The 25271-nt window shown below is 43.0% G+C and overlaps 1 protein-coding gene across 2 annotated transcripts in view; it reads right to left on the minus strand.

The window, feature by feature from the left end:
• LOC136874015 (proton-coupled amino acid transporter-like protein pathetic) overlaps positions 1 to 25271 on the minus strand; it is a 236015-nt gene that overhangs the window by 101135 nt on the left and 109609 nt on the right. The window contains exons 1-2 of one of the 2 annotated variants that reach the window (XM_067147477.2): positions 19616 to 19743; positions 5502 to 5587 (exon numbers count right to left, since the gene is read on the minus strand). In XM_067147477.2, coding sequence (XP_067003578.2) covers positions 5502 to 5587; positions 19616 to 19627 — 98 coding nt within the window. In that variant the 5' untranslated portion in view covers positions 19628 to 19743. Of the gene's footprint in view, positions 1 to 5501; positions 5588 to 19615; positions 19744 to 25271 lie in introns of those variants that run through there. The other variant, XM_067147476.2, reaches the window with a different exon arrangement.

The raw sequence follows: 25271 nt of genomic DNA on the forward strand, positions 1-25271 counted from the left end.
ACAAGAAAATGTATAATATAATAACCATTTTAATACATAGTGTTACATGGAACATGCTTCTTAAATGAAAATTCCCCATTCACTCCTTGTTAGTGGCGTTCTAGTTATATACAGTATTCCAGAAGATAAATTAGAACGGTTGGAGAAGTTATTTTCAATTAAATTATGCATCAATAGTAAGCAAATATTACGTTAAATATCAAACTACCTGCAAGGTACATTAGTATTTTGAGGATACACTTCTTTGTACTACAACTACTAAAATGTTTCCATTCTTTCCCTGAAGATGGAGGCGGGCCTCCTAGACGGTGACTCCGTCACTCAGACCGGGAGATTTGTTACGGTGAAGGAGATGTGTGGAGATGGTGGGAGGGTTGGCGGCCGTGGCCCATACTGGGAATTGTCCCGGTATTCGCCTTAGTGCAGGAGAATCGAAAACCACTGAAAACCATTCTCAGGACAGCCGATGGTGGAGACCAGCCCCTACTCTGCTCGGTTGGTTGGTCGGTCGGAGTGTGCAGAGCCGCCGGACAGCCGAAGCCCACTCTGCAACCTCCAAAGACACTTCTTTTTCATTGTAGTCTACGTAATGAGATTTGTTTCACTCTTGTTGTTTTATTTTGTTACACATATACAGTATAAAAGCGTATTTCTAATTCCTTTTTTTTTTTGACACTAACATCATTATCGTCTGAAAAAGACATGCTTGCACAACGATCGGAAATACTTCTATAACAAACGCAAAACGATGTCCTTCCCACTGTTAGTGAAATTCGTGTTACCAACAGCTGGTGCTGACAGCACACTCTAGTGGTAAAACACTGTTACCTTGAGAAACCCCGCAAGTCAGTGATTTACAGAGTTTTAAAACCAAACTAAATATTGACGATCCCTTCACGGCCATTGTATTCAGCAGACTTACGGGGGTTCTATACCAAAATGATGTATCTACCCTTTAACATCCATTTTGCCACATACAACGAAATTGTCAAATAATGTGAACAACGGGGTTTTAAAACTAACCGATTCATATAAGACGCTGTTGATGGTGATTCGTCAGTCGGATGGTGACGTTAAGCCTTGAGCAGACCCCTTGATGTTGTTTGTTAGGAGTAGGCTATGTGCCGGCACCGCGTTTCACACTCTCCCTTCCTACTATCATATATCACGTGAATAATTTTATCTCATGAATTTATCGGATGAGACTGACGTCCGAAGTATAAAATCGCTACGAAGATTCATGTCACATCATACCCGACTGGACGCACATTATTAATACATTAACCAGGACTAAGTGTACAAAAGTGGAAAGTGGACTCCATTTTTATCTATTTGTGTGTTTGTTTGTTAAGCTAACTGCTTAGCAGAATTTCTTGAAACTACGTGATTAAATTCAGGTGAGTTGGGCACTAGGTGGTATATTATTTCCTTGGTAAATTAGTGGAGTAACATATTAAGCGGACCAAAACAGAAAATGGCAAGTTTCTCTGTTAGTGTAAGTCGTATCGAAAAACTGTAATCTATATAATGAACGTTGTGCAAAATATCTTTTTTTTACGTATAGTTTTACCTTACGAGGAATAGTAACAGAGATATTCGCGATTGTTGTATTTTTCACAAACTTTCGAAAATTTCCCGAAATATTAGTTTTATCGAAAAAATATAAATAAAAATCAAATTTAAAATATTTTGTATCTGATAACCTACGAGCTATAATAATGGAGATATTCTCGAATTTAAGTTCTTATTTTGGTCAGTCGTTATGATGACGAACTAATTGGTGCTGTTGTGTTCCATTTTGTATTAGCTACAAAAGCCCTACTGATGAGAAAGATAATTAATTTAATGCCGTATGGCCTCCGGATAGGCCTGGTGCAGACATATTAAGCGGACCAAAACAGGAAATGACAAGTTTCTCTGTTAGTGTTAGTCGTATCGTAAAACTGTAGTCTATATAATGAACTTTGTGCAAAATATCTTTCTTTTTTTAAGTATAGTTTTATAGGGACCCCTTGGACCAAACGCCATTACGCCATGGAGCCGGACAGAAAAATAATGAAGATGATGAAGATGAGAATCAAAAGGAGAAGGAACGATGACCTGAAGAACGACGGGAAAAATAATGGAAAAATGTGAGAGGGGGAGGGGTAGTTTGAAAGCATGGTTCTACAATGCCCTAATTTCGCCGAGCCAAAAAAAAAGCGATAGTCTACAATGTGTTAAGTCTAATGGGCTTTCTTCATTATGCACAGACCAAAGATAGATACCCTGTGCAATGTTTAATGCATTTTCTCGAGACAGCAGGACAAAAACGTTTTTTTTTTTTTGCTAGTTGCTTTACGTCGCACCGACACAGATAGGTCTTATGGCGACGATGGGAGAGGAAAGGCCTAGGCATGGGAGGGAAGCGGTCGTGACCTTAATTAAGGTACAACCCCAGCATTTGCCTGGTGTGAAAATGGGAAACCACGGAAAACCATCTTTATGACTGCCGACAGTGGGGTTCGAACCCACTATCTCCCGGATGCGAGCTCATAGCTGCGCGCTCCTAACCGCATGGCCAACTCGCCCGGTAGGACAAAAAAATCTGACATTGTATAGTAGTTCTGGAGCGCAGGATAAATTCACTGGACTTCAGGTTCTTAACTTGTGATGATAGAGCATGAGCATGCGTATATACTATTTTGTTTATGTATGCATTTATTTGTTTCTTTATTTAATTAATTTATCGATGTAATTTTACAGCAGTTATAGGACACAGGACAAACTGAATGCCCTTTCTGTTCTTTATTTTATGGTGATAGATCGCGTATGATTTTTTTGAACCTGAATATCCTTAAATGGTCTTGCTTCTCTGAAGATTGTAGTTTTTGTGTCTGCTGTTTATTTTGTTTTGTTAAAAATGAAGCCATGTTTTCCAGTGTTGACTTAGTTAAATGTAGCAAAGGCTTTTCAGTCTGTCAAACACATAGCAAATACAATGTAAATTAAAACACTAAAAGCATATCTGTAAAACACACACTAACATACAAAGAATAACATGTTTCGTTCTACAAGAACATCCTCAGATTCTATCAAATCACTCAAAATAAGCTTATATATGTACAGTATTGTTTACGTAGCGTAAACTTGTCAATGATAGAGAGATAAGTGATAACATGAAAGAGTAATGACAAAAATAAATTATATACAATTATAATATAGTGAAAAACTTACGTATTTATCTAGACTGCCGATGTTAAGTCTGTTGTCACCAAACACTATTTCAGGACTGTGGTCATGGAAAGTTTGTGGTGAGCCACGCTGTGCGTGGAGAGGGGAGGGCAGGACAGGGAGGGGCCTAGTAGATCGATGTGGATCTCTCCTATTGGATGATAAAATCGGGTAGACTATAGAGTGGAGAGGGGGGGGGGGGGGAGATGTAGGGCGGAGCGGCTGGAGCGCTGTGGAACTTTCCATCAACATTGGAGGGGGGGAGATGTTATTGACCTATTTCATGTTAATTGTACCTGTATGTAATATGGATGAATGTAATTATTATAATTTTTTAATATTTATAATACTGAATGAAGTACGGAACGGTATTATTATTATTATTATTATTATTATTATTATTATTATTATTATTATTATTATTATTATTATTATTATTATTATGAAAAAAGCAATTCACCTTCCGTCAACATTGGAGAGGGGAGAGAAGTTATTGACCTTTTCCATGCGAATGTACCTTTATGTAATATGGATGAATGCAAATTAATAATTTTTAGTTGAATAAAGTAAGGGACGTTATTATTATTATTATTTACGATAGAAGCAATTTAAGGAGTAGGTGTTGTCAGATATTATGCGAGTAGAGCAAATAGGGGGGAATTATTTAAATGTGTATTATTATTATTATTATTATTATTATTATTATTATTATTATTATTATTATTATTATTATTATTATTATTTACGATAGAAGCAATTTAAGGAGTAGGTGTTGTTAGATATTATGTGAGTAGAGCGAATAGGGGGGAATTATTTAAATGTGTATGCTCATTCAGGTTATTGGCATTAGTATTTTTTGCGACGTAAATTTCTATTGCTTCTTTTATATTCAAAGATTTACTTTTATTTTCGAAGTGTAAAATTTTTAGATCAGTGTTGATGTCTGTGAAATGGTGTGAACAGTCGTAGATGTGCTCCCCGAAGGCTGAATGCCGATTATATCTGATCGCGTTTTTGTGTTCTTTGTATCTTGTATGGAAATTACGTTTTGTTTGACCTATGTATGTGGCGTTGCAGTTAGGTTCTTGGCACTTGAGTTCATACACTCCTGACTTTGAGAAAGGGTCCTTTTTGTTTAAGTTGCACCTGCTGAAGTGTCTCTGCAGTGTGTTATTCGTTCGAAAAGCTACTTTTAAACCTTGTTTCTTGAAAATGTTAGCTACTTTGTATGTGTTATTGTTAACATAATTGAGAACCACGTAGTTTTCTTTGTCGTGTGTGGTGCTTTCCCGGCGACTTTTCTTATGTTTATTTAAAAGTTTATCCACTGTGCCTGGAGGATGGTTGTTTTCTTTCGCGATTTGTTTAATTATTTGCATTTCTTCATTGAAATCTGTTGTGCTCATTGGTATGGAAATAGCTCTATGTATCATTGTATTCAGTCCTGCTATTTTGTGTGTGTATGGGTGGTTCGAGTTGTTGTCAATAGTGTGTGCTGTTTATTTGCAACATTAAAACTGTTTAAGCAGCACTATGATTATTCATGTATCATTTTCTTTATAAAATAAAATAAAAGCAGAAACATTATCAACAGTACAACTGCACTGATGCTATTGTTGTTAGCTGAGGTGTGATTTCACTCTTCTGCCGCATCAAGATGGCCGTGGCTGCACTCTTTGATACATGGCGCTGAACAGCATTTGTAAAAACCAGTTCGTCAAGGACGGGTGCACAACAGCTGGTTAAGAATAACGAATGAAGGAAGGGACAAAAGAAGGGAAGGAAGGAGGTAAGGAAGGAAGGAAGGAAGGAAGGAAGGAAGGAAGGAAGCTTAGTGACAATTTTGCAGGCATTAATTTTCCGTTTCTGAAGAACAGTATGTGGTGGTTGATTCTAATTTCTTTCTCTTTTGCTATTCGTTCTACATCGGACCGATAAAGACATGTTTCTTGGAGACGATGGGATAGGAAAATGCTAGGACTGGGAAGAAAGCAATCGTGGCCTTAAATTACGATACAACCCAACATTTACCTGGTGTGAAAACGGGAAACCACAGAAAAACATCTTCAGGGCTGCTGACAATAGGGTTTGAACCCATTATCTCCCGAATGCAGGTTCACAGTCACATGACTCAAATCGCGTAGCAAACCCGCTCGGTGCTTTTATTTTTAATGGGATATAAAATGTGATAACAATCTCCTTAAACCATGTCTAAAACTTGATCGAACATGGCACTGTGACACTGATAAGTGTTGTGACAGTGGGGAGAAGTACATTTTAATACTCACTTGTGTATGTTTTGATCCGGTAGTTGAGTTTTAATGTCTCCTTTCTCGTCTCCATATTGTCTGCCTAGGGTTTTGATACCAGATGCCTGAAAAGAAAGATGACTTGTAAATCCCTCAAATGTGGTGAAGATTATTTAGTATGTACATTAAAAGCAAAACAAATCTGCACAATGTAAATATAATAATAATAATAATAATAATAATAATAATAATAATAATAATAATAATAATAATCCGCCTTTGTGGTATAGTGATTAGTGTGATTAGCTGCCACACCCGGAGTCCCAGGTTTGATTCCCGGCTCTGACAAGAAATGCTGAACAGGGGCCTTGCGGAGGAATGGAAAGATTGGAAGGGGTAGACAATGAAGAGGGAAGGAAGCAGTCGTGGCCTTAAATTAGGTACCATCCCGGCATTTGCCTGGAGGAGAAGTGGGAAACCACGGAAAACCCCTTCCAGGAGGACCGAGGTGGGAATCGAACCCACCTCTACTCAGTTGACCTCCCGAGGCTGAGTGGACCCCGTTCCAGCCCTCGTACCACTTTTCAAATTTCGTGGCAGAGGCGGGAATCGAACCCGGGCCTTCGGGGGTGGCATCTAATCACACTAACCACTACACCACAGAGACGGATAATAATAATAATAATAATAATAATAATAATAATAATAATAATAATAATAATAATAATCTGAAGTCAGGCATGTGGGTTTGATCCAAGCTCTGTCCGGCGGTGTTTGAAGTTGCACAAGTATGCCAGCCTCATGTCGGTAGATTTACTGGCACGTGAAGAAATGTTTTGTGGAACAAAATTCCTGCAATTTGGTGTCTCTGAAAGCCGTAAAACCAGTTCGTGGGACGTAAAACCAATGATATTGGTAATAGTTAAAAAGAAACCAGTGGCACAACAGCTCAGATGGGCCATTGCATACCAAGCGGCTACTGTCTAGCCCGAAGACCTGCAGAATATGAAGTGACGCGTGGTCAGTGGGACGAATCCTCTCGGCCGTTATTCTTGTCTTTCTAGGCCGGGGCTATCATCTCACCGTCAGATAGCCCCGCAATTGCAATCACGCAGGCTGAGTTAACCTCGAACCATCCCTCAGGTCCAGGTAAAATTCCCTTCTCTGACCGGGAATCGAACTCGGGACTTTCGGGTGAGAGGCAGGTACCCTACCTACCCCTACACCACCGGAGTGGTCCGATAATAATAGTAAGCTATGAATTAAACTCCAGCTTTTCTTTAGCTGATCGATTTGCCTCGAGGCTTTCGGTTGCGCGTTTCGTGGGTTCGATTCCAGGCCAGGTTGAAGATTTTACCGGTGTCTTTCACAGGTTTTTTCACAACACAAATCTCTTCATATATCTTACACACAACACCACCATCTACCACAGAAAACACGCAGTAGTTAATACATCCCTTCACGTAAGGGTGGCGGCAGGAATGGCACCCAGCCGAGAAAAAGGGCCAGTTTGAACTCGCAACCTGGGCAGGTTTTCTGTTAAAGGAGAAGAAGAAGAATGTTTTCCTTTAGTTTCTTTGTTTTCGCATTAACTCAGATAGGTTTTCGGCGATGCTCGGAACGGAAAGGGCTGGGACAGGGTAGGAAGCGTCCTCAGCAGTAAATCTTCTGTGTTGGGATGTTCAATTTATCGTTGAAGTTCAGCGCCTAACCATTTGACATGTTCAGCTATCTCCATGGCCGAAGAAAAGTGGCTCAGCGAACGAAATGCGATTGGACAATTGTTACTGTACTAGCAAGAGATTGTTATCTAGAAAGATCGCGCTTTAAGTAGGCGGAGTAATCGGAGTCTGTTGAAACCTCTGATTTTCCCAGATTTTCCACTATGGTGCGGAAGTTTGGACAATTAAACCCCATGGCGCAAAGCTCCGAAGGGCCATGGCCTACAAAGTGACCGCTGCTCAGCCTGAATGCCTGCAGTTTACGAGCACGGCGAATCCCCTCGGCCGTAATTCTTGGCTTTCTAGACTGGAGATATCTCACTGTCAGAAAGCTCCTCAGTTGTAATCACGTAGGCTGAGTGGACCTTCAACCAGTCCTCACATTCAGGTAAAGAAAAACAACAACCTGACCTGACGGGGAATAGAACCCTGGGCCTTCGGGAAATATACAGGCACTCTACCCCCACACTTCGGGGCCGGCTCCTTACAACATAGCGCACGTCGAAAGGAGAATAGTTTGGCTTTCTACAAAATAGGTAAAATTGAAGACGTCGTAAAAGCAGAGTAGTCCGAAAAGTGCTTCCAGCGGAGCATCTGCTGCGCGTGTGTGCAAGAGTTGCACGGGTTAGTATAACGTTCTCTGCCTCTCCCTTGCTTTCCCGGCATTTACGCAAGGCTTGCGATAGGGTGAATGTGTAACATTTAAACTATGGCCTATCCTGGAAAGAAACGAGGAAGCGGAGAGTCGACCATTTTCAAACACGAGTGGGAGATGAGTTGATTCACCCGATCTAGCGGAAACGGTAAATGTCCTTTATGTAGCCTTGCTATTTTAAATTTAAATAAATATTTAGTCCGCCTCTGTGGTGTAGTGGTTAGTGTGATTAGCTGCCACCCACGGAGGCCCAGGTTCGATTCCTGGCTCTGCCACGAAATTTGAAAAGTGGTACGAGGGCTGGAACGGGGTCCACTCAGCCTCGGGATGTCAACTGAGTAGAGGTGGGTTCGATTCTCACCTCAGCCATCCTCGAAGTGGATTTCTGTGGTTTCACACTTCCCCTCCAGGCAAATGCCGGGCTGGTGCCTAACTTCAGGCCACGGCCGCTTCCTTCCCTCTTCCCTGTCTATCCTTTCCAATGTTCCCATCGCCCACAAGGCCTCTGTTCAGCATAGCAAGTAAGGCTCCTGGGCGAGGTACTGCTCCTCCTTCCTAGTTTCATCCTCGATAATTTATCTCACACTCAAGGACACTGTCCTTGAGGCGGTAGAGTTGGGATCCCTCGCTGAATCCTGAGGAAAAACAACCCTGGACGGTAAACGGATTGAAGAAAATAAAAAATACAATAAATAAATTAAATAAATGAATAATAAAAAAATAGAATCTGTAAGGAGGTGGCGATACTGCTCTGTATGTTCAGTTCTATTTACAATACATCTGTGGAACTCCTCTTTCGGCTCTACACCTCATCAGATCAAGTTGTGAGCATCTCTCAAGGACGAAAATTTCTACCAATGTGTGCGATTTGTAGATTCATGGAACCTCGTTACCGATACAGAAAGAATTGTAAATGGACAATATGTCGGTAAATGACTACACACAACGCCCAAGTATCTATATAAACATAAAATATGAGCATCCAGTAAAACATGCAATTATTAAAAGAACAAATGCTTTCCATACGTAATAAATGTATGCTGTGTGTGTAATTTAAAGCTCCAATATTTAGTTCTGAGTGTGAAAGAGTGAAAAAAACAAGCATCACCATTATAGACCGTTTTCTCTTTCAGCGTTCAGTCTGCAACTCTGTGGTAATTTACTAAACGTCGCCACAATCTTCTATTTGCAACTAGTGTTGTGGCCTCATTTACTTCTACTCCTCTTAAATCGTTACAAACTGAGTCTAACCATCGTCACCTTGGTCTCCCTCTACTTCTCTTACCCTCCATAACAGACTGTGTTATTCTTCCAGGTAGCCTATCCTCCTCCATTCGCCTCACATGACCCCACCACCGAAACCGGTTTATGCGTACAGCTTCATCCGTCGAGTTCATTCCTAACTTAGCCTTTATCTCCTCATTCCTAATACCCTCCTGCCATTGTTCCCACCTGTTTGTACTAACAATCATTCTTGCTACTTTTATGTCTGTTACTTCTAACTTATGAATGAGATATCTTAAATCCACTCAGCTTTCGCTCCCGCAAAGAAAAGTTGGCCTGAAAACAGACCGATGTAAAGATAGTTTCATCCGGGAGCTGACTTCCTTCTTAAAGAACACTGTTGATCGCAAATGCGAGCTCACTGCATTAGCTTTACTGCACCTTGTGTCAATCTCACTATTTTACCATCGTGGGAGAACACACATCCTATATACTTGAAATTATCTGCCTGTTCCAGCTTTGTATCACCAATTTGACATTCATTTCTGTTGGATTTTTTATCTACTGACATCAATTTAGTCTTCGAAAGGCTAATTTTCATACCATATTCATTACACCTAATTCCAAGTTCCGAGATATTAGACTGCAGGCTTTCGGCACAATCTGCCATTAAGAACAAGTCGTCAGCATAGGCCAGACTGCTTACTACATTTCCACCTAACTGAATCTCTCCCTGCCACTTTATACCTTTCAGCAGATGATCCATGTAAACTACGAACAACAAAGGTGAAAGATTATAGCCTTGTCTAACCTCTGTAAGTACCCTGAAGCAAGAACTCATTCTACCATCAAATCTCACTGCAACCCAATTGTCAACATAAATGCATTTGATTGATTTTAATTATCTACCTTTAATCCCATAGTCCCTTAATGTGGCGAACATCTTTTCCCTCGGTTTCCTGTCATATGCTTTTTCTAGATCTACGAAACAAAACACAATTGTCTATTCCTCCCAAAGCATTTTTTCAAATACCTGGCGCATACTGAAAATCTGATCATTATAGCCCCTCTGTGGTCTGAAACCACACTGGTTTTCATCCAACTTCCTCTCAACCACTGATCGCATCCTCCCTTCCAAGATACCAGTGAATAATTTGCCTGCTAAACTAATCAGTGTGATACCTCGACAGTTGTTGCAATCCTTCCTGTTCCCTTGCTTATAGATAGGTGCAATTACTGCTTTTGTCCAAACTGAAAGTACCTTACCAACACTCCATGCTAATCTTATTACTCTATGAAAGCCATTTCATTCCTGCCTCCCCACTATACTTCAACATTTTAGGTCGAATTTCATCTATGCCTGCTACTTTATGAAAATGGAGTTTACTTAGCACCTATATTCACTTCCTCAGGCGTAATTTCATCAACATCCGTTTACTTCTCCCCATGAGCTCGTTTGTTCGCGACACCACCAGGAAGATTAGCTTTTACGTTGAGAAGATTTTCAAAACATTCCCTCCACCTGTCCTGTGATTCCCTGATATCTTTTATGAGTTCATATATATATAACTAGTAAGATACCCGTGCTTTGCTACAGTTTAAACTGAAAGTTATTATTCAAATTTTTACATTTTGGAGGGTGCACTGTCAGCTAAGCCTGTAATATACGCCCTCAATTCGTACGTCAAACGAGTTTGGTAAATGAATATTTATTTTCTGATCTAACACTCATTTGAACCCCATAAGGAAGAATTTGAAGGTTTTTAACCCTATCTAATTTATCTTATATGACGTAAAAACAACCAACCTATGAGATTTTGGATATTCTCAGTGGCACCTAGTAGCATTACAACACCCTTTTGTGCTCCAGGATTATACCACCTGGAGAATGCTCACCGACGATGTGTCAGTCAGTCAGTCAGTCAGTCAGTCAGTCAGTCAGTCAGTCAGTCAGAACATGATTATATATATTATGAAATAACTGCCTCTGTGGATCAGTGGTAGAGTGTCGGCCTCCAGATCCGAAGATAGCGGGTTCAAACCCGGCAGAGGCAGTCGGATTTTTGAAGGGCGGAAAAAAGTCCATTCGACACTCCATGTCGTACGATATCGGCCAGTAAAAGATCTCTGGTGACACATTTGGTGTTTACCCGACAAAATTAATTAAATCTCAGTCATAGACGCCCAAGAGAGTTTCGGTTTACTCGGTCTGCCATCTAGTGGGCCTAGAGTAAAACGGAACGTCGAAATTGACGAGCAGACAGCCAGATGGCGTCAACTTGAAATGTCTGCACACGGTAGCTGAGGCCATACGATTATTTATTTTATTGTTTTTATATTATGAAACTACCGCAAAATTCCTTCGAAGTTGGTATTACTATGGCTTTACCTGTGGTGCCAGGTGACCACCAGCGAACTGGTGGGGGCTCCGCACCCTACAGTGCTTGTTGGTGCGCTGGTGCACCGGGATGCGCGCCTGGACAGGTCTGACCTACAGCGAATGTTTTTACGTCAGACATGAGCTGGAGACTGCACAGTGGGACACTGCATGGCTATACGACTGTTAGTACTCTAGGAGTGAACTACCTGGAGAATGCTCAGTGGCACCCAGTAGCACTACAGTAACTCTTTGTACTCCGGAAGTGTACCACCTGGAGAATGCTCAGTGGCACCCAGTAGCACTACAGTAACTCTTTGTACTCCAGAAGTGTACCACCTGGAGAATGCTCAGTGGCACCCAGTAGCACTACAGTGACTCTTTGTACTCCAGAAGTGTACCACCTGGAGAATGCTCAGTGGCACCCAGTAGCACTACAGTGACTCTTTGTACTCCAGAAGTGTACCACCTGGAGAATGCTCAGTGGCACCCAGTAGCACTACAGTAACTCTTTGTACTCCAGAAGTGTACCACCTGGAGAATGCTCAGTGGCACCCAGTAGCACTACAGTAACTCTTTGTACTCCAGAAGTGTACCACCTGGAGAATGCTCAGTGGCACCCAGTAGCACTACAGTGACTCTTTGTACTCCAGAAGTGTACCACCTGGAGAATGCTCAGTGGCACCCAGTAGCACTACAGTGACTCTTTGTACTCCAGAAGTGTACCACCTGGAGAATGCTCAGTGGCACCCAGTAGCACTACAGTGACTCTTTGTACTCCAGGAGTGTACCACCTAGAGAATGCTCAGTGGCACCCAGTAGCACTACAGTGACTCTTTGTACTCCAGAAGTGTTCCACCTGGAGAATGCTCAGTGGCACCCAGTAGCACTACAGTGACTCTTCGTACTCCAGGAGTGTACCACCTGGAGAATGCTCAGTGGCACCCAGTAGCACTACAGTAACTCTTTGTACTCCAGGAGTGTACCACCTAGAGAATGCTCAGTAGCACCCAGTAGCACTACAGTGACTCTTCGTACTCCAGGAGTGTACCACCTGGAGAATGCTCAGTAGCACCCAGTAGCACTACAGTGACTCTTCGTACTCCAGGAGTGTACCACCTGGAGAATGCACAGTGTCACCCAGTAGCACTACACCGACTGTTTGTATTCCAGGAGTGCACCACCTGGAGAATGCTCAGTGCCGCCCAATAGCACTACAGTGATACTTCGTACTCCGGGAGTGTACCACCTGGAGAATGCTCAGTAGCACCCAGTAGCACTACAGTGACTCTTCGTACTCCAGGAGTGTACCACCTGGAGAATGCACAGTGTCACCCAGTAGCACTACACCGACTGTTTGTATTCCAGGAGTGCACCACCTGGAGAATGCTCAGTGGCACCCAGTAGCACTACAGTGACTCTTTGTACTCCAGGAGTGCACCACCTGGAGAATGCTCAGTGGCGCACTGTAACGCTACACAGATTGTTTATACTGGAGGAAAATAGCAGTTGGAGCATGCGTAGTGGAGTCCCTTCAACAGCGCGTGATCTACAATCAGGGACCTTGTGTTTCTTGGCATGTTTTTTTTCTTTTCTTGTTCGCTAGGTAACTTTTTAACGTCGCACTAACACATGGTGGCTTTTCGGCGACGCATATACAGAAACAGGCTAAGATATGGAAGGTAGTTGCCATGGCATTAAGTAAGGTACAGTTCCGGTATTAACCTGGTGTGTAAGTGGGGAAACCAAGGAAAACCATCCCCAGGTCTGCGATTGTGGAATGTCCTGATTTAATTTGGAGTACACAGACATGCAAGGGTTGGTCTAGTTAATACTTTGAGCTGCACATCATTGACAGGTGGTGGTGGTGGTGATTGGTGTTTAGAAAGGAAGTACAACTGGGTGGCCATACTCTATTAGCATTAATCAGAGAGAAAAATCGAAGGGGTCTGACACTTCAAAAAATGGAGGCATGGGCCAAAAAAAGACAAGTGCCACGAAGGGTGTGAAAATGAAAGACTTCCTAGGCCTATCAGCACTACCGTCAGGAAAAGAACAAGAGTTTACCAAGGGAGGTCGGACAGGATAAATGAAAGTGAGGAGCCTGGCACAAATAAATGGAGCAATGCCAGGACTCAGCTAAGGGTCTCATGGTCGCCAACCCACGCTGCTAAGTTAAGAGCCCCTGGAGCCCTTTTTAGTCGCCTCTTGCGACAGGCAAAAAACCGTGGGTGTAATTTTACCATCCTTATCCATAGGGGGTCATAATTGACAGTGCTTTTCTCATAGACAATATTACATTGTACCTCACATAACGCACACGACCATCCGGAACGTTAATATTGACCTAAATAGTAAACAAGCCAGCTATCCTAACATTATATGCATCCTACGAACTTTCAGCCAACCGAAGTGGGATATTGCAGTTAAAAGCAAAGCAAAGTCATCTCCGTACAGTTCATGAAGGCCCTGGGAGGGGTGGAAGGTAAAGGCTTCCACTATCTGTAACCTCGGCATTGGTGGGGTAGAGTGGTTAGCTTTACGCATGGTCGCCTTTGACCCCCCAGAAATTAACCTGATACTTATTTTTCGTGACCCTCAGAGCTATATGCACCTCCGCAAGTGGAAACCTCGATTCATAAAATTTTCGACCACATGGCGGGAAATCGAACCCACGTATTTCCGGGTGAACCGAGCACGTCTTTACCGCCTCGGCCAAGGGGGATACTACGGTGGAGGGATTGATTTTATTATGCGGGCTTGATAACTACTGTCAGTGGTACTTAGCGGGACCATGCAGGTGAACTCAAGGTCATTCATGATATAGTTCCCTGTACGAACCTTACGTAAGATGCGTCTTTTCTTCACTGAAGTGAATCCCCCTGACTTATGTGGAATTAGAGTTGGCACCTCTTTTAGACATTAGCTGTGCCAATATTTCACTCGAGTGCTGATACCAACTACGAGTACTTGTTTAAGACGAGGGTGATAGTCATAGGGCTGAACTGAGTCTGGCATTGCTTCCGCTAGTACTCGGATCCCCTCCCTCAGTTTCGTATCCGAACTCCCTTAGTCATCTCCTGTTCTTTTAGATTAACATACATTTGTTGTTGTTGCTGCTGCTTCATGAATGTACCTTGGCATGTTTCGATCAACATTCCTGTGTATTTTCGCCACACATGAGTGTGATTCACAGATTCTTTCTTTCTTTCTTTCTTTCTTCTTTCTTAATCTATTTACTCTCCAGGGTTGGTTTCTCCCTCGTACTCAGCGAGAGATCCCACCTCTACCGCCTCAAGGGCAGTGTCCTGGAGCGTGAGACATTGGGTCGGGGGATACAACCGGGGAGAATGAACAGTACAGTACCTCGCCCAGGCGGCCTTAGTGGGGGATGGGACGTTCGGAAGGGACAGGCAAGGAAGAGGGAAGGAAGCGGCCGTGGCCTTAAGTTAGGTACCATCCCGGCATTTGCCTGGAGGAGAAGTGGGAAACCACGGAAAACCACTTCCACCTCTACTCAGTTGACCTCCCGAGACTGAGTGGACCCCGTTCCAGCCCTCGTAACACTTTTCAAATTTCGTGGCAGAACCGGGAATCGAACCCGGACCCCCGGGGGTGGTGGCTAATCACATTAACCACTACACCACAGAGGCGGAATGATCCACAGATTCACGATCCACAAGTGATTCTTCCCCTTCGCGCAAACTACACGATACGACACTGTGGGAGGTAAGTGATCATTCAACGGGCGAGTTGGCCGTGTGGTTAGGGGTGCACAGCTGCGAGCTTGCATCCGGGAGATAGTGGGTTCGAACCCCACTGTCGGCAGCCCTGAAGATGATTTTCCGTTGTTTCCCATTTTCACACCAGGCAAATGCGGGCTGTACCTTCATTAAGGCCACGGCCACTTCCTTCCCATTCCTAGGCCTTCATTATCCCATCGTCGCCATAAGACCTATCTGTGTCGGTGCGACGTAAAGCAAATAGCAAAATATATATATATATATATATATATATATATATATATATATATATATATCTTTTTTGTAAGTCTTTTCACGTTCAACCTGTAAAAGTAAGACAGAATTTGCAGCTAGAATTAATATCAATACAAAATGATACGTGTGTGTGTCTGAGTCAAGTTGGTGTAGATGTATTCCGGTAGTTTTCAATTGCAAAGTATATGAATACTATGCAATCCTCCTATTGCCATAGGCTACCGATTTGCATTAGCCATTCTAAGAATGCAACCCGCTTTACAGTCTCATTACTCCGACGGAGCAGGCTGGGCTGCGGCTCAACAGGGTCTGGTTTTACAAGCCTTGCAGCTTTGCATTCGGGAGGCGGAGGAACTGGTCCTCACTGTCGGCTTTCCTCATAATGGTTTTACATTCTCTTGCACTGAGGAAAATCCCGGGACAGTTCCTTTTATAGGCCACGGACGTCAAGTCCTCAGCTTATCCACACATCAAACCACGTTTTAAATCTCCTTGGCCCCTTAAGGGCACGGAATGGAAATATTTTTAAATGTAGTAGTAAGTGCCCCAATTATATAGCGACGATGGGACAGGAAAGGGCTGACAGTGGGGTCATAGGGGTCACATGTTGTTGTTGATAACTCTATCGCAAACACTTTCGAATCTATGAACCGTCTTTCGACTTGGATCTCGAACACCTCTGAATTTGAATGAAAAATCCACAACCTGTTTCCATTTCCAACTGGGTCAGGAATGGAATGAATGAAGCCCCCATCTAGCGGCAAGGATGGGAACTGTGCCGACTGCCGAAACCTTCGCATTCCTCTGGGGCAATAATTAATGACTGACAGATGAAATGATATTGGAGGTGTTGTTGTAATGAAAGATGACGGGGAAAACCGGAGTGCCTCGAGAAAAACCTGTCCCACTTCGGCTTTGTCTAGCACAAATCTCACATGGAGTGACCGGGATTTTGACCACGGAACCCAGGGCTGAGAGGACAGCGCGCTGCCGTCTGAGCCACGGAGGCATATCAGGTATTTGCATATCACACCAAATTGTTAGAACGGATTGTTGTATTGGCACTGATAACGAAGGAATAAAACACGTTTTCTGGTAAATTACCGCCAATTATTGATAATAAGTTTTCCGATTTGAATCTATAAAAGTTACCTAATCAATTTAGGCACTAAACTAAGGTTGGTGTGGTTGGAAGTATTTAGACGTGTTCTCGCCGTCAGATGCAAAAAGTCCTGGAAAATTTTCCAGTAGCACTCCCGGAGGATTTCAATCTCTCGGATGTTGTATCGGAAGGAAAAGCTTCTTTTCTGACATCCACTCATCTTCGGCGCCTTCAATAATTCTTAATCATTTTACCGTCCAAGTTTAGTTTTTCCCTCGGACTCAGCAAGGGCTCTCATCTCTACCTTCTTAGCGCCAGTGTCCTGGAGCGTGAGTCTTTGGGTCGGGTGTAAAAGTGGCAAGGAGGACCAGTACCTCACCCAGGCGGCCTCACCTGCTATGCTGAACAGGGCCATGTGGTGGTAGAGGGGGGGGGGGGCATTGGAAGGGATAAACAAGGAAGAGAGAAGGAAGTGCCCTTGGCCTTAAGTTAGGTACCATCCCGGCATTTGCCTGAAGGAGAAGTGGGAAACCACGGAGAACCACTTCGAGGATGGCCGAGGAGGGAATCGAACCCCCCTCTCCTCTGTTGACCTCCCTAGTTTGAGTGTACCCCGTTGCAGCCCTCGCACCACTTTTCAAATTTCGTATCAGAGCCGGGAATCGAACTCAGACCTCTGGGGATGGCAGTTAATCACACTAACCACTACACTACAGAGGCTGACAGCTTCAATAATTGAAGATGTAAACTTTATTCTTGTCATTATATTGTCATCGGGGAGCAATCACACGTCTTAACGCGCTACCGCTAACGGGCAATGCTCGGCATTCGGGAGACGAGTGTATTCGAACCCCACCGTCGGCTGTCCTGAGAATCATTTTCTATAGTTTCACACTTTCACTTGCAGGCAAATGGCGGGAGAGTTCTTTTCCATAGGCCACAGCTGATTCCTTCCATTTCCTTGCCCAATTTCATTGACCATCATTCAATTCATCTTCATTAGTTGCTTAACTGATGTTGGCGACAGGAAGGCAATCCGACCGTAAAACATGCCATATTACCTCATCCCCGACCCCGTACCAGGAAACGGAACTAAGAGGTAGACATTACCATCTGAGTTGTCTTTATATGCATCAACATCTGCACTCTTTTTGCCATTTCACAAGCAAGCCGCAGCGTACTCCAAGTTCAAGCACTGAAAACTCCGGAACAAAAATGCGTAGTGGCAAGCTGTGTGCAATAGTGGAAATAACGTGTCTTTATTGTCCTAAAACACCTCGTTTGGACTCCTACCATCGAAGCAATACTCAGTAATTAGTGTTTAATTAGGCAGCTATAACAAAAATGCGATGGCGCTCGTTGGTACTCTGAAGGTTAAGATTATTTGGAGAAAAAGGTTTGACCACGTTCGCTTCTAGTTATAACATGTTTTTTTTAATTTACAAACGAATTGTGCCAAATTAAAAATATGGATTCCATAAGGGTACGAAATGAAAGCTTTTAGTAGATAGGTAGGTAGTTAGGTATGGTGGTGTTAACCCACAAAATTAATAACTCAGGAATAGGTCACCCAATAGAATTCCAGTTTCTCTGTCATCGGTTAGGATAAAACTGACACGCAGGCAACCTAAATGGCGTCAAATAAAAATATTGCACATGGCTGAAGCCATTTATCATTATTATTATTATTATTATTATTATTATTATTATTATTATTATTTTTATGCCTATGATATATATCTCACTATCTACCTTTTACTGTTTTCTTAGAAGCCAAGGTGCCGAAATTTTGCCTCACAGGAGTTCTTTCACGTGGCAGTAAATCTAGCAACACGAGGATGACGTATGGGATATTCCGAGTGAAACCGAACATTGAAAAAAATAAGTGATTTGCATTTTTAAATAATCTTTTCTTCTTTTCTCCCGATTTTCCCACACCTATGGGATCGCTGGTGCGAACTGCTTCGCGCATATGGATTTGGCCGTGTTTTACGGCTGAATGCCCTTCCTGACGCCAATCCTATATGGAGGGATGTAATCACTATTGCGTGTTCCTGTGGTGGTTGGTAGTGTAATGTGTTGCGTGAATGTGGATTACATTTTGAAATAATGTATTAGAAAAAATAAAGTGCTTCGATGTATTCAGTTCTACATAATATCATCTTTCTCTGTTCAACGGTCTTCGTTGTATTGTACCTTATGTTGAATACAGTATATTTTTCCGACTGTCAACTTTTTACTGAAATATTATGAAGAAGCTTTTAATGATAGGATCTTCATTTATTTGCATTTGTAAAGATAATCATCATCATCATCATCTGTTTACCCTCCAGGTTCGGCTTTTCCCTCGGACTCAGCGAGGGATCCCACCTCTACCGCCTCAAGGGCAGTGTCCTGGAGCTTCAGACTCTTGGTCGGGGCATACAACTGGGGAGAATGACCAGTACCTCGCCCAGGCGGCCTCACCTGCTAAGCTGAACAGGGGCCTTGTGGAGGGATGGGAAGATTGGAAGGGATAGGCAAGGAGGAGGGAAGGAAGCGGCCGTGGCCTTAAGTTAGGTACCATCCCGGCATTCGCCTGGAGGAGAAGTGGGAAACCACGGAAAACCACTTCGAGGATGGCTGAGGTGGGAATCGAACCCACCTCTACTCAGTTGACCTCACGAGGCTGAGTGGACCCCGTTCCAGCCCTCGTACCACTTTTCAAATTTTCGTGGCAGAGCCGGGAATCGAACCCGGACCTCCGGGGGTGGCAGCTAATCACGCTAACCACTACACCACAGAGGCGGACTTGTAAAGATAATACTATATATTTAACAACTCTCTTAGGAATTTAGTTTATTAACATATTCAGAAAGCATATTTTTTAAATTAAACCTACTACCGCGCAATAAGATTATTTTGAAAATCACTACGACTTCCTCTTCGAAACAAATTCCATAACAGTTCAAGCAGTAACACGTATGCAGCTGAAAGTATATGTGTTGTGATAGGTCAGAGACGTTTCTGACATTCTGTCCTTGAATAACGGGTTAACATCCTCAAAGAAGTAGGAATTCTTACTGGGAACACTTACCTGTAAACTCATCTTGAGGAAGAATACAACGGTACCTTCACACGATCGGAACTGAAATGAATAGGACGAGATTGTTGCACGAGTTTTCTTTCCTAGACAGTCGAGATAACGGATGAAGTGTTATCATAATTGCTCCCACCTTGACCACAATACACAAGGAATGCCGCCAGGCTTGCTATTATCACTTTATCAGGCTACTGTTCGAATTCAATTGTCTCTCTGTGGGTGTGTATGCGTGTGAGGTACTAAACTTCTTATCACAATGATCGAAGGTTAGATGAAAATTACGATATAACAGCTTGCATTCGGGAGATAGTGGTTTCGACCCCGATGTCAGCAGCCCTGAGTTTTCCGTGATTTCCCATTTTCACACCAGGCAGAAACATGTATGAAGCTGAAAGTATATGTGTTGTGACAGGTCAGAGAAGTTGCTGGATCAAAATCCTTGCACATAGCAGAAGCCATATATTATTATTATTATTATTATTATTATTATTATTATTATTATTATTATTATTATTATGGTTTATATCTCACTGTCTATCGTTTACTGTTTTTATAGACCCCGAGGTGCCGAAATTTTGTCCCGCCGCCGTGAAGATCGTTTTCCGTGATTTCCCATTTCCAAACAGGCAGTAACACGGTCGCTTCCATAGGGCGAGTTGGCCGTGCTGTTAGGGGCGCGCAGCTGTGAGCTTGCATCCGGGAGATAGTGGGTGCGAACCCCACTGTCGGCAGCACTGAAGATGATTTTCCGTGGTTACCCTCTTTCACACCAGGTAAATGCTGGGGACGTACCTTAATTAAGGCCACGGCCGCTTTCCTCCCACTCCTAGGCCTTCCCTCTCCCGTCGTCGCCATAAAACCTTTTTGTATCGGTGCGACGTAAAGCAAATACATTTAGAAAATCACGATATGCAATGAATTATTTGCTACTTGATAGTAGAAATGTCTAGAGGTTCATAATGAGGTCACTTAGAGAAGTCATTTTGTAACCAGAAACAGGACCAAATATTGCATTTTTAATACTTTAGATTAGTCAACGGCCGTAGCCGTGTTGAAACACCGCATCCCGTGCGATCTCCGAAGTTAAGCAACATTGGGCGTGGTCAGGAGTTGGATGGGTTGCCACGCGCTGTTGGTGGGGGGTAAGGGAATGGAGGAGCGGAAAGGAACTGGCCACCCTACCGTACGTAAATTCCGGCTCAGGATCACCTCTGTGGAGGTTCGGACCTGCTTACGGGCAGAATAACCCTTACCTAATACTTTAGATTGGTACTTCCCAGAGTGTGCTCCACGGCTTCCAGATGCGCTGTCAAATTTTTGGAAAGATTGTGCGCCACCTACCCACTCATAACATGTACAAACATTCTGTAGGCGTACGTCAAATCAACGTAATTTGCTTCGAGGGAAGCTTTTTTTTTTTGCTAGGGGCTTTACGTCGCACCGACACAGATAGGTCTTATGGCGATGATGGGATAGGAAAGGCCTAGGAGTTAGAAGGAAGTGGCCGTGGCATTAATTAAGATACAGCCCCAGCATTTCCTGGTGTGAAAATGGGAAACCACGGAAAACCATCTTCAGGGTTGCCGATAGTGGGATTCGAACCTACTATCTCCCGGATGCAAGCTCACAGCCGCGCGCCTCTACGTGCACGGCCAACTCGCCCGGTTCGAGGGAAGTAAGAAGTCTTCATAGTCTTCCTAAGGTAGTAACCTAACCGAAACTAAATCAGGGTATCCTGACTTACACAATCAAAAAAGACCATGAGGGCGCCGCCGGTGTATGATCAACAGGGACCACGGGTATCTAAAGTTTGGAAACCATTGCTTTAGATCATAATTTTCTTGTTGTCTTAACCCTGAAATATCCTGCATCGCACAAGTTTCAGGAGGCTTCACTTATTTTTATTTCTGTTACTAGTCACAGAGACATCGACGATGTGCCTGCGAAAACCGCTATGTGAATATATTTCTGCTTAGAACTTTGGCTGGTAAGGATCTGTCATCTATGGTTCAATATTGGGCGGCGATATTCAAAGAATAAAATTCTCGTTTTTAAAAAATAAGATATGTGCTGCGGGTCAGTATTTCTCCAATACATAGCGGTTTTTGCAGGCGCAACGACGCCATATTTAACAACAAATCGAAAAGTAGTCTCTGGCGGAAAATGGATTTAATATGACTCCTACGTAACTTCCACCGTCAGCCTCCATGTCGTAACGGTCCTCTGGGCCCGGGTTTGATTCCCGGTACTACCAGAGGTTTAAGTTTGACAGGAGGGCTGGTATGTGGTTTATAAAGGAAAGAAACCTCTATTTCAGGGTGTGCATGAAGAGAATTTTGTCCGGTTCCGTACCTAACTGGTTAGCATGCTGGTCTTTGGTTCAAGGGGTCCGGAGTTGGATTGCCGGCTGGATCGGGGATTTTAACCTTAACCTTTGGCTCGGGGTGTTTGTGCCATATTGAACATTAGATTTCAACCTAGGTAGGGCCTATCTTGACAGATGCGCAGACCGAGCGTGTGGCTGCGTGAATTGGGTCACGTAGCTGTCAGCTTGCATTCGGGAGATATTGGCTTCGAACCCCACTGTCGGTAACTCTGAAGATGGATTTCCATGGTTTCCTATTTTCACACCAGGCAAATACTGGGGCTGTACCTTAATTAATTAATGCCACAGTCATTTCCCTCCTGATCCTAGCCCTTCCCTAGTCCATCGTCGCCATAAGACCTATCTGTGTCAATGCGACGTAAAGCAAAACTGGAACCGGCGCGCAGCCCGTCTATAGGCGTCTTCTCGAAATACCTGCACCAGGCCTGTTCGAAAGCCATGCAACATATTGTATATAATAGCCCGGATTTGAAGTAGTGTGCTAGAAATAAAACTGACATTATTTCAAAACGTTTCACACGTAGGCCTCCATAGACAGTTGAGACTATTAAAAAAGGCAATATGTGGCAGTCGGTTTTAGCTACTTTTCATCGTCGAATGTTGACAACACTCCTCGGAACATACCACTTAGTTGAGCAGCTTGTCTCCTTACTCCCAGGTCTCTCCAGCAATATTTATTTGTTGTCAAGTCAACACTTAAACTGTATTACTTCATGTCCTTGACTACTGATATGATAACAATTCAAACTTGTTTTGCCATTATCGTTAGAAACTCATCAAACATTCGTTGATGGAAGAGATTGCATATTGATAATGTCGGAAGGCTGATTGTTCCAAGACAGTTTCCATTCTTGATACATCCTAGAATGGTGTTATGTATATATGAGATGGATAAAGACTTATACACTGTAGGCCTATAATAATGTAAACTCATTCGATGAACATTCCCGAGCAGATGGACATCAGGCGAGAAGAAGAACATCGACTAATCTGGGGAAGATGTCGGAAGGCTGATTGTTCCAAGACAGTTTCCATTCTTGATACATCCTACAATGGTGTTATGTATATATGAGATGGATAAAGACTTATACACTGTAGGCCTATAATAATGTAAACTCATTCGATGAACATTCCCGAGCAGATGGACATCAGGCGAGAAGAAGAACATCGACTAATCTGGGGAAGAGCATGGCACCTTTTGACTATTGAACGGGGGAGACAGGCCGCCACACACAGAAAGCTAAGATAAGCTACGCTATGCTAACCAATGCAAGCTATGTTGTGCTATGTCACGAATAAAAAGCTAAGCTGAACTATGCTAGGCAGTCGTTTAAAGGTGACAAATGAAAAGGAGATTTTTTATTGGCCACTGTCGTGAAAGACGAAGAAAGAGAAAGAAGCGGAAAGAGGAGAAGATACTGTATACGTGAAATTGGAGGGAGAATAATTCATGGTAAATTCCATCATTTGATTCAAGCATGGCATGGATATGATGAAAATTAAAATTACTTTCGTCTAAATAAGGAGCAGTTTCATGAACTCAATTACTCAATTACTGACGATGATATTAAGGAAAAAAAGAATATGAAGTACCCAAATTATAGATGTAGGGTAAAAATGCACGTAAAAGCAATAAATGTTGCATACAATCAATTTCCAATTAATTTGTTGTCAACAGTTGTCTTTCATGATTGTGTCTCTTTAATAATTTGACAGACAAATATATTTTTGTATCTCTTCAATGACTTTCGTGTGGAGCTTGGCATTGTATGGAAGTGAAACATGGACGATAACTAGCTCAGGAAGAAAGAGAATAGAAGCTTTTGAAATGTGGTGTTATAGAAGAATGTTGAAGGTGAGATGGATAGATCGAATAACAAATGAAGTGATACTGAACCGAATTGGTGAGAGGAGATCGATTTGGATAAATTTGACGAGAAGAAGAGATAGAATGTTAGGACACATCTTAAGACACGCAGGACTTGTCCAGTTGGTTTTTGAAGGAAGTGTAGGTGGTAAGAACGGTAGGGATTACCAGGATTACCTGATTCAAGAACTGGAAAAAATCCAAAGAAGAGCAGCTCGATTTGTTCTGAGTGATTTCCGACAAAAGAGTGGCGTTACAAAAATGTTGCAATGTTTGGGTTGGGAAGAACTGAGAGAAAGAAGAAGAGCTGCTCGACTAAGTGATATGTTCCGAGCTGTCAGCGGAGAGATGGCGTGGAATGATATTAGTAGACGAATAAGTTTGATTGGCGTTTATAAAAGTAGGAAAGATCACAATATGAAGATAAAGTTGGAATTCAAGTGGACAAACTGGGGCAAATATTCATTTATAGGAAGGGGAGTTAGGGATTGGAATAACTTACCAAGGGAGATGTTAAATAAATTTCCAATTTCTTTGAAATCGTTTAGGAAAAGGCTAGGAAAGCAACAGATAGGGAATCTTCCACCTGGGCGACTGCCCTAAATGCAGATCAGTATTGATTGAAGGTATGAATATGACAAGCAGATTGGAGCAGATCTAGGATGCAGTAGTTACGTAGAAATGAAAAGGTTAGCACAGGGTAGGGTGGCATGGAGAGCTGCATCAAACCAGTCTATGGACTGATGACTCAAACAACACATCTCTTCAATCAGTATTTTATCCTTTGGTCTGCCTCCATGATAATTAACGAGAACAGAAACAATTAAGCAATATAATAGCTGCTGTATTGGGGTAATTCACGAAATCCACACACACACATACAGTAATACAACTGTTTACTACACGCCGGGCAAAAGAAAGTGATTGTGCGCATGTGCGAAGCCAACTACAGCGATGAAAATCGCCTCCCTGGCGATCTATAAAATTTAGCTTGGTATGGCTTAGGTTGTCCGCCTCTGTGGTGTAGTGGTTAGCGTGATTAGCTGCCACCCTCGGAGGTCCGGGTTCGATTCCCGGCTCTGCCACGAAATTTGAAAAGTGGTACGAGGGCTGGAACGGGGTCCACTCAGCCTCGGGAGGTCAACTGAGTAGAGGTGGGTTCGATTCCCTCCTCAGCCATCCTGGAAGTGGTTTTCCGTGGTTTCCCACTTCTCCTCCAGGCAAATGCCGGGATGGTACCTAACTTAAGGCCACGGCCGCTTCCTTCCCTCTTCCTTGCCTATCCCTTCCAATCTTCCCACACCTCCACAAGGCCCCTGTTCAGCATAGCAGGTGAGGCCGCCTGGGCGAGGTACTGGTCATACTCCCCAGTTGTATCCCCAGACCAAGAGTCTGAA

The sequence above is a fragment of the Anabrus simplex genome, chromosome 5 (assembly GCF_040414725.1).
Source record: "Anabrus simplex isolate iqAnaSimp1 chromosome 5, ASM4041472v1, whole genome shotgun sequence".
NCBI lineage: Eukaryota > Metazoa > Arthropoda > Insecta > Orthoptera > Tettigoniidae > Anabrus > Anabrus simplex.